This window comes from Cystoisospora suis (genome assembly GCF_002600585.1).
Source record: "Cystoisospora suis strain Wien I chromosome Unknown contig_2378, whole genome shotgun sequence".
In the NCBI taxonomy this organism is placed as follows: Eukaryota; Apicomplexa; class Conoidasida; order Eucoccidiorida; family Sarcocystidae; genus Cystoisospora; species Cystoisospora suis.
The window spans coordinates 1-10237 of NW_027155177.1; the positions used below are offsets into that span (position 1 = coordinate 1).

The following is a 10237-nucleotide window of genomic DNA, read 5'->3' on the forward strand; positions in this document are numbered from 1 at the left end:
TTGTTGTCTTCAGCGGATAATGTGGCATCAGTCCGAAGTCTCCGACGAGTCTCTGCAGTCTCTCGCCTATGATCCCCATACACCTCACTCCCTCTTTCTGGCTGGCCTATCTCTATGGAGGAAAGATCTACGAGTAAGAAACCTATGCGCAGAGATCGACTCGCATGTCTCAAGAGGGTGAAGAGGATAAGAATAGTGAAGATTTCTACTAAAAGTGTAGAGTGAGAATTTATGGGCGTCTCGAATTTTCGATATACATAGGAGGCCTAACTGCGATGTTAGTTGTCTCTTTGAGGGATAGATGGATAGATTCATAGATATTCCTCTACATAGATATCTAGGGTTACATGTTTGTATTCTAGGCTCAAATTCGGATCTAGTGCATGCACCAAGAAAAAGTCCTTCATGTGCGTCTCTATCTATCTTCAGTCCTCCTAGCTATCTATACGTAATCCTCCTAGCTCTCTATTTCTCTGTCTTTCATCTGCCTCTCTATCTATCTATTTATCTGGTAGGGATCATCACGAATCCTGACTGAGTTTACGCTAGTCCAGGTATCTCGTGATCTGTCCCTCTTTCTTCTTCTTCTTTGTATCATCCTAATGTTTCTATTTCCCTCCTATCTTGAATCTATCCCTCTATCTATCTATCTACTTTGATCTATCTCTTTTTGCTCTGATCTTCTTAAGGTGTACATACACAGCAAATGGAGAAGGCTTTCTTTTCTCTTCTCTTTTTGACTCTTTTCTTTTCTTTCTTTCTTTTCTTTCGTTTGTTTTATTTGTGTAGGTGGCTCATCATAATGGTCGTAGCGGGAGAATGCAGCGTCTATTTCCTTCTCCTAGTCTGATAGAGCCTACCTTCAACTCCTATGCCCCACGCCTCTCTTCCATCTTCCGTCTCCAAGGTCAGAAAAGAAGAAGAGATTCTTTCTCCTCTTCTTTCTCTTCTTCTTTCTCTTCTTCTTTCTCCTCTTCTTTCTCCTCTTCTTCTTCTTCTTTCGTCATCCGAATCGTTTTCTTCTCCTTTCATGTTGAGTCCTCTCTTCTCTCCTTTCTCTCCCTTCTCTTTCTCCTTTTTTCTCTTTATCTTCTTTGTCGTTAATCTCCCTTTCTTCCTTTCAAGACGGCTACTGAAGTTCCATAGCTTATCTCATTTCCCCTCATAGGTTACATCTCCCTCTTTCTTTTCTTTCTTTCGTCATTCTCTCAACTGCGCCCGCTTCTTCTTCTTCTTTTTCTTGTCTCTTCTCTCTCTTTTCATCTTTTAGACTTTTTTATCTTTCTTTCCCTTCTTCGATGTAAAAGAACGAGGGATCTCCGTAGTGCGTCTCTACAGATCAGCTGAGGTGCCATAAAGAGATAGATAGTAACAGACCACCCTCATATACGCAGGCTTTCCCTCCCTAGAAGACATAAAGAATAGAGACATAGAAAGCGTTCTTTCGATCTCCCTCTATGCACAACGCCTAGGAGGGAGGAGGCCCTGACTATAATGTGGAAGGGGTCTTTTATGGAGGTGTGAAAGTGAGCTAAGGAAGGCATTTGTAAAGAGAGATCGTATCATACGAAGTCACTTTCTCCTCTCTTTCTTTCACGAGCATAAGGCTCTTCTCTTCAGTTCCCCTTTCTCCATTCTTCTTTCTTTCTTTCTCCTTTTCTTTTTAGTGTGCATTTCTCTTTTCTTCTCTCATGAATTCCCTTCTTCTTCTTCTTTTCTCTTTCTTCTCACATCACCTGCATAAGTTTGTCTCTCTTTTTTCTTCTTCTTTCTTGTGTCTTTTTTCTTTTCTTTGTATGTTTTCTATAGGCAAGCGTGGGGGGAGTGTCTCAGCTGTATTTACAGCTATCGCACCCCATCCGTCTCGCTGCAATCTCTTAGCTACTGCGCACGGTCCCTCTCACTCTCTACTCATTTTTGATATACGAGCGATGCACTCGCCACTGCATGCCCTAGCTCTACAACATACTACGCCCTTTGTATGTCTCCTCTCTCTCTCTCTTTCTCGTTCATTCATTCCTACAGTTCTTCTCTCTTTCGATTCCTCTATCTCCTTCTCCATCTTTCTTCTATATGTGTTCCTCTCTGTTGCTCTGTCTACTTCATCTTTAGTTGCTTCCATACCAGAGAAGAGAGAGGAGCGTATCCTCTTAGGAAAGAAGAGAGTGATAAGGCATCTCTTCATACACCGCCATTCATTCGTACATGCAGACAAGCACGTAGAGATAGATGCAGTCTGTTTGAGACAGCTCTAGATCTTTCTATTCCTCTTCTTCAGGCCAGTCAGTCCAGATAGACGGTATACGCCCTAAGCACATAGAGACATGCATCTTGCAGTGTGAGTCTGGAGAGAGACAACGTCAATCCACCTGTATGTATACCACCCATATCAACCCAGTCTAAAGACACACATAGATAGATAGATTAAAGATAGAGAGATAGAACTGGGGGAAAATACCTGAGAGAGAGAGAATAAGAGGAAGAAGAGCAGGACATAAAGATATATATGTGTTTCTCTTCTTTCATCTTTTCTCTCGTCTGTCTCTGTCTCTCTTTCTGTTTTGTATTAAGTTGTTTTTTCTTTGCCTCTATTTGCTTCTTGCCTTTCCTTTTTCGGTTATCGATGGACCTCCTCCTATCATCATATATAGAGAAGTTTAAAGAGGCCTTCTCTCTTTGCTTCTTTCTTCAACATGTCTCTCTCTCTCTCTCGCTTTTCTCCTGTCTCATCATCTCTTTACACCTTCTCTGCTTGTTCTTCCGTGTCTCCTCCATAGATAGGATCGCGCTATCGGCATCTTCAATGGATTTCCGAACCTCTCCCTGCTTCTTTCTCTTCTTCTTCATCCTCTCGTCCCTTAGGGACAAACGAGAGAGACAAGGCAGACAGCGATGAAGATGATATAGATAGAATCTTCTTTAGTCAAAAAAGAAGAGGAGGAGAAGAGAAGAAGGAGACAAGCTTCGATCTTCTTACAGCTTTCTGCTGGAGGCAGTCGGATGTCGTTTGCTCGTCATTCCGCATCACCTCTGAATATGCAGTTGCTTTACCTTCGCCTTCTCAGTGTCTCTTCGGTGTGAATGAGGGAGAAGAAGAAAAAGAGAAAGTCTATGATAGCAATGCTGGCGAGAGAGATAGATATGAAGAGGTAGCAATAGGATGTGGAGGAGATGAAAGAAGAAGAAGAAGAAAAGGGAGAGGAGGAGAAGGAGGAGAAGAAGAAGAAGAGAGAGATGTTGAAGAAAAAGATGATGAGGGGAGAGAAGAAGAGCGACGACACGAGAAGAGAACAAGAGAGAGAGATTTAAATTCTTCTTCTTCTCCAGGAGGCTTCTCTGATAAGGATCAAGGCCTTCATTCTCAAGAAGAAGAAGAAGAGTTAAGTGATGGCACAGAAAGAAGAAGAGACGAGAAAGCAGATCTATGTCATGAGAATAGTAGGAGCAGGAGCTTTAGGAGGAGTAAAAGTCCAAGTAAGGAAACAGTTCTATGGAGGAAGAAAGACGGGTGGGAAGAAGAAGAAGATGAAGAAGAAGAAGAAAGCAGTGGGCGTACAGGGAAGATTCCTTTCATATCATGGGAAGCCTCCATTCCTCGACAAGACGTCATTGAAATCTCATGGCAGGTAGGGAGACACCTCTCTTTTGTACATACACCTCAAGTGAATCTATCGATGAATGTGGAAGAATGTACATGTCTATGTACACAATCTCTACTTCAAGACCTCGTTATTATTCGTACTCTCTCGTATTCCGTTCTTTCAAAAGAATTCTGCGGTCTCTTCTTCTTCCTCTTTTCTTCGCCGAACTCCCTTCCTCATCTGCAATCTTCAAACAGCCAGTGTGTCTTTTTCTATCCATTCGGGTATTCACGTCTAGGCAAATCTTTTCTCGTACGTGTCTCTCTCTCCCTTTCTCTCTTCTTCTTTTGCTATCTATCCTCTTTCTCTTCTCTCTTTCTCCTCTCCATCAGACATGTAATGTAAATATATATATATATATATATATCGTTATCTGTCTACATATATATATATATATATAAATATATATGCAGGCATGTGTATCCATCAATCTATAGTATATATATATATGAATATACATCTCTGTGTATGTATGTATGAGACATGTTTCCTTTATGTGTTTCTTTCGTCTTTTTCTTCCCTTCTCTTTTTGGAGACCTTCATGCATGCCAGTGACCTCTCCTTCTTATTCTCCATTTTCTTCTCCTTCATCTTCTTTTTCTTGTTCTTTTGTTTAGGTGGATATTCCTCTGTTTTCTTCTCTTCATACTCCAACAGAATTTCGACGGTATCTTTCATCTCTTTCTTCTTCTTCGTCTTTCTCTCATCTTAGTTCCAAGCATTCCTTTCCTTTCTTTCCTCGACATAACGAAGAAGAAGAAGAAGAGAAAGAAGAGAGCGCCAGGAATGGTCTTAAAGAGAAGCGAAAGATAACTAGCTGTCTAGACACACCAACTAGCCAAGGGGGGAAAGCACTTCGATGGCGTAGACAAAAGTATTCACAGAGCCGTCTTTCATCTTCGTTTTTTGGTCGATCTATCCCTCGTGTCGATGATGTAGCTATCAGCTCCATCTTCTGTGGATGGGCCGGCCTTAGTCTTATCAAACTTTCCTCCTCCTCCTCTCCTTCTTCTCCTTCTCTTCCTCATGGAGAATCTCGCTCTTCCACAGGTCTATCAGAAGAGGCTTTTTCTTTACTTCCGTTAGACTCGAGAGGAGACACTCTGATCGGTCTCGTCGGCTTGACAACGACAGGTGTCTTATTGCTAAGGCTCCTCCTCTCTATTCCGAAAGAAAGAAAGGAGAGAAGAAGAGAAGGAGAAAGAGAAGTGGATGCTTGGTCGATGAGCGAGGTGAGGTGGAGAGAAGAGAAGGAGAGAGATGAGAATCGTGATAGCGAGGAAGAGATCTTTCAGATGAAGCAACAGAAGAAAAGAAAGAGCGACGAAGGCATAGACAGAAGACAAACCAAAGATACGAGTGGGGAAAGAACAGGAGGAGGACAAAAGGAAGAAGAAGAAGATGAAGGTGAGAAAGAAGAAGAGAAGAAAAAAGAAGAAGAGGAAGAAGAAGAAGAAGATGATGAAGGTGAGAAAGAAGAAAAGAAAAAAGAAGAAGAAGAAGAACAAGGGAGAGCTGGAAGACGAGAAGGCGATCTTGTTTGCGTTGAAAGCAGAAGAAGGGAGAGTGATGGAGAAGAGAAAAGCGACCAGGAGAATGAACGAGAAGATGATATGAGAGAGAGACAACGGAGACAAGAAGGCGATGAAGGTGAGAAAAAAGAAGAAGAAAAAGAAGAAAAAGAGAGACAGGATGAAAATGAAGATCTCAGGAAAACGAGGTGGACTAGTCGGGAGACGTCACAGGCGACGTTTCAGCAGAGAGTTGCTGAAGAGAGACGTCAAGCAGAGGAAGAAAAAGACGAAGAAAAGAAGAGGAAGAAGAATGAAGAGGAAGAGAAGGAGAAAACGAATGAGAGAGAAGGAGAAGAAGAGCAGGAGACAAAAGATAGACAGGGGGAGAATGATATGGAAGCGATAGAAGGAGAAGGACTGAATTGCGATGGAGAATCTTCCTCTTCTTCCTTCTCGTCAGCAAGTGATACAGAAGAGAAATCTTCTCGACAAGGGGAGAAGAGCAGACAGAAATTTTCTTCTTCTTCTTCTCTTAGTAATTTCCTTTCTCCTTCTTCACTCTGTTTTAAACACGGAGAGACAGCAGTCTCTCCCTCTACCTTATCTTCTCTCTCTTCCCCTTTCAAGTCGCTTCTTCTCTCTCTTCAAGAACGCCTACAGCCTCTGAAGAGAGAAGATCTTCTTCTTTCTTCTTCACGGAAAGAGAGAGACATTCCTTTTACTCAACAGAACGTCTTCTCTCAAGAAGCAGAAGAAGAAGAAGAGATAAGAAAGAAGATGAAGAATCGATTGCCTTCAAGAAAACCTTCCCCTTTACTTACGGATCGAGCGATTTTCCTTCTTCATCTTGCTGCGATGATCCACTTCTATACATCTCTTAGGTCGACTTTCTCTTCTCTTTCTGATGGAGAAGAAGAAGAGGATGGAGACGAAGAAGAAGAAGAACTGATAAGAAAAAGAAAAAGTCTGCAGAATGAAGAAGAAGAGAAGATCAGAGAGAAGGGTGTAAAGTATAAGAAGAGAGAGGTAGGTGAAGAGAAGAAGAAACAAGCAAAAAAGATGCTGCTTTCTGAGAGAAAGAAGACGGGAGAGATAGACGGGGAGCACCATAGAGAGACAGCTGATAGGACAGGAGAAGAAGAAGAAAAGGATTCTTTTCTAGATCATAAGATGACTTCAAGGAATGATACGGATAGCGATGAAGATGAAAGGGAAAGAGACGAAGGAGGAGAGAAGAAGAATCGGAGAAACAATGAACGAGAAGAAGATGGAAGTGATGGAGAAGGTAGCAAACGAGAAGACAGACAGATTTCGAGGAAGACAGAAAAGAAGAAGAAAAAGAATGCAAGAGAAGAAGAAAAAGAAGAAAGGGAATTGTCATTTCCAGTGGTCGATTCTCTTCATTCATCATCTACGTCTTCTAAAGGCTGCTTTGCAACAAGTTGTCCTTCCTCTCCTCCTTCTCGTCTTCCCACCCTTTCTCATCCTTTCTCACATTCTTCTTCTTCTACTATTGTCTCATCTTCTTTCATTTCCTCTTCTTCTCCTCCCTTGACCTCCCCCACCGACATCGAGACCTCCGATCCTTCGTTTTCCTATCTCATGAATGTTTCTCCATCGCCAGGTGTACATACACCCCACCCTCAGGAGAGTCCTTTCTCATCCTCTTTCCAGGACTGTCTCTCTCCCGAATCAGCTCCTCTTTCCGCATGGAAGAACTTAGAGAGGAAGTGGTATATGCCTATGAAAATTCTCCATTTTCTCTTCTCTCAATCCCTACAGCATCGACAGTTTAACTTCTCCTTTCCTTCCGATCATCGCCAGATGGACTTTGGGAAAGTTTCTGTCAAGCAGATGGACTCGTCATTCCTCGAAGAATCTCTCCAAGATAAAATGGGATACACAACGAAAGAGAAAGACTCTCTTCAAAAAGAAATAGATAGGAGGGAAAGGGGTAAAGAAGATACGACCTACCCTGTTGCTTCACGGTCTTTATCATCTTCATCTTCTTCTACCGTAGAGGAGAAAGAGAAGGATGGGTTGCCTTCTTCTTCTACGATGGAGCTCTCGATAGAAAGTGAGAAGGAGAAGAAAGAAGAGCACATCGAGAATACAGATCGCACGTGGAAAGAGAGAAAGTGTAGACTTGAAGAAGAAGAAGAAGAAGAAGGAGAAGAGATAGGAAAGATGGATCTCTTCCCTGCGCTTGAAGGATGTGGAGGAAGTCTAGGGAGATATCTTGCACGACAAAGAAGAAAGCGAAAATCTCCAGGAGATGCTAAAAAGGAAAAAGAAGAAGAAGAAGAAGAAAATGAGGAGGATGAGGTCTTTCTTCTTCAAGAGGTCGAATGCTTTACAAGGAATCTCCTTCATGTGGCTCAGGTCGCTCTAGGGAATCTTGACGCATGGAAAGAAAGGCTTGAAGAGAAAGAAGAAGAAGAAAGGCTTGAAGAGAAAAAGAAGAAGGAAAGGGAAGAGGAAGAGAATGATGAGAAGGGAAAGAAGGGCAACCCGAAGAAGATAGAGGGAGAGAAAGCGAAGAAGCGAGACAACGAAGAAGAAGAAAAGGAGGGAGAAGAGGAAAGAGAAGAGGAAAAGAAGAAAGATGAAGAAGAAGAGATAATGAAAGGGACGAGTGGGAAAGGGGAAGATGAAGAAGGGGATGGGAGAAGAGAACTCGAGGGAGATGAGGAGCCGAAGAAGAAGGAGAAGAAGGAGGAGATCACAGGAAGGAGCGATTCGAAGGTGGGTTTAATAGAGAAGAGAAAGAAGGTCCTCTTAGACTGGCTTGAAGAAGAGTATACGAGATTGCATGCACTTCTCCAAATGCAGTGGAGCTTCGATTTAACATCTATCGACTTGCGTACAGAATCGCTACCCCTAGAAAAAGTACGTAGAGGAGAAGAAGAAGAAGACGAAGGAGAAGAAACTCTTGAGAGAGCTCATCGTGAAGACGACAAAGAGAGGCAAAGAAGCAGAAGAAGAAGAGAAAAAGAAGATGATAAAGAAGGACAAGAAGAAGACGAGAGGGAAAGGTCTCGTGAAGAATCAGAAGAAGAAGATGATGGGTCTTTAAGGAATGATAGATATGGTAAAGATGATGTAGATAGCCCCAATAGGAAGGACTCCTGTGATGGAGCAGACGAAGGGCTATCTGACGAAGAATATCTCCTTCCCACGCAGGTGACTGAGAGAGGAGAAGAAGAGAGTAAAGACAGAAAGACACAGCAGAGGTCGAGAGAGGACCACGATGGAGAGAGAGAGAATCTGGAAGAAAGGAAAGATTTGAGAAGAAGAAGAAGAAATTCGAATGAAGATTTTTTTGACGAAGAAGAAAGAGAAGAAGGGCATTTGTGTACAAGAAAGAATCAAGATCGAAGAAACGTCCGACCGTTCCCCAGGTGTACATACACCCCAGCGAGACTTCATAGCATCTCCAATCCTCTTTTCGCTCCTTCCCCTCTTTGCTGCTGTCGTCTCATCGAAATCTTTCGATCTTTCTCTTCGTTCTCTTCTTCTTCCTCCTCCTCTTCCTCTCTTTTCAAATCGGATCCGAAAGGAGGTCAACTCTCCGTTGCTCTCTCTTGTGAAGAAAGAAAAGGAGAAGAGCCACTTTCTCCTTCATTTCCCTCTGGCTATCTCGAGACTCTTCGCCGTCTTTATCAGGCTTATCTGGAGGTTATTTTAAATCAAGAAAAAGAAATAAATCTTTGCCGTCTTCAGATGCGAAATGTCTCACAGAAGAACGTACGAGAAAGAGGAGGAGTTGAAAAGAAAGAAGAAGAAGATCAAGACAGATTGCGATTCAAGAGAAAGAAGAAAGAAAGAAGAAAAGAAGAAGATAGGGAGTTCTTCCTCTCCTTATCGCCATGGATGATTAAGAAGACTAGAGAAGCAAGAGGCGAGCCCTCTCTATTCTACGGGGGGGTTCTAGATTCTCTTTCGATTGAGCTCACGCTCCATCACGAAATTCTTCTTCTTCCTTCTTCTTCTTCTCCTTCTTCTTCTCCTCTCTCTCCCTTTTCTTCTTCCTCTTCGTTTTGTAGTGATATCTTTCCTATGTGTTTGAAGGGCCATTTAATCGCGTGTCGGTCTCTCTTCAGTCTCGTTGACGAAGAAGAACGCCTAAGATATGCGATAAGAGAGCATCCATGGAGAAGGCTTCTCAAGGCGATACAAAGCATGCAAGAGAGACAGCAAGAGAATCTCTTGAAACAGCCTTTAGGTCGGTATCCAAGACTCCCTGTGAAGATGAATCTCCCTCAAAGTCTGAAGGCTCATCCATCTAAAGCTCTCCAGTCAGCTGTGCATACACACCGCGGTTTACAGGAGCTTCTTACAGGCATTGCTGTAACGCATGCAACGGTAGGAAGTCTTCTACGTCAGTGGAGAATCGATACAAGCGGATTCATTGAAAAGATAAGAAAAGAAGAAAATGAAGAAGAAAGGGCTTCTTCAGAAAGGTGTCTAGAAGAAGAGAAAAGAGAAAGAAGAACCCTGGGAGAAGGAAGGAGAAGAGAGAACTCCCAGAATATTTTGCAAGAGATGAATGAAGAAAGAAGCGCTTCTTCTTTAAGCTCAGAGGAAAGACGTTGTCATCCTAGTCATGTTGATAGAAAGAGCAAGAGAGACGAAGAAGAAGACGTTGTCCCTATCGTAATAAGGAAGCTTCGGAGTTTGTTGAAGAGAATTCAGAAACGCATAAGAAATGCCAATGGAGTGTATAGACACCAGAGAGAGATCAAGGTGCAGGAAATTCAAGAGAAAAAGAGAGATGAGAGAGAAAGAAGAAAAGTCATCGAGACTCTATTGACGTCGATTCAATAATAATGCAGGAGGCCTTCTTATCGCAGTGGAACACATCATGAGACTTCTCTAACCCATAGAGAGAGATTAAAGATAGATAGATGAAGAGATAGATAGATGAAGAGATAGATAGATAAATAGATAGATAGATAGATGAAGAGATAGATGAAGAGATAGATCAAGAAATCCATACAGACCGACAGAGAGAGATTGCAGTGATCTGTCTATCGCCTCTTAGGAAGCATCTTCACTCTCTTTTCATGCTGTCTATCTATC

At 42.4% G+C, this 10237-nt stretch overlaps 2 protein-coding genes across 2 annotated transcripts; both read left to right on the plus strand.

Annotated features, from left to right (window-relative positions):
• Position 1: 1 nt before the first annotated feature.
• CSUI_004961 (uncharacterized protein) lies at positions 2 to 2094 on the plus strand (the record flags this gene model as incomplete). Its single annotated transcript, XM_068065142.1, has 3 exons — positions 2 to 133; positions 790 to 907; positions 1810 to 2094. Coding segments are annotated over exons 1-3 (516 nt in total), but the record flags the coding sequence as incomplete, so codon positions are not given.
• A 305-nt stretch (positions 2095 to 2399) lies between these two features.
• On the plus strand, positions 2400 to 10068 carry CSUI_004962 (uncharacterized protein). Its single transcript, XM_068065143.1, has 2 exons — positions 2400 to 3626; positions 4259 to 10068. The coding sequence occupies exon 2, from the start codon at positions 4865 to 4867 to the stop codon at positions 9980 to 9982; it is 5118 nt and encodes a 1705-aa protein (XP_067922882.1). The 5' UTR covers positions 2400 to 3626; positions 4259 to 4864; the 3' UTR covers positions 9983 to 10068.
• The last annotated feature ends 169 nt before the right edge of the window (positions 10069 to 10237 follow it).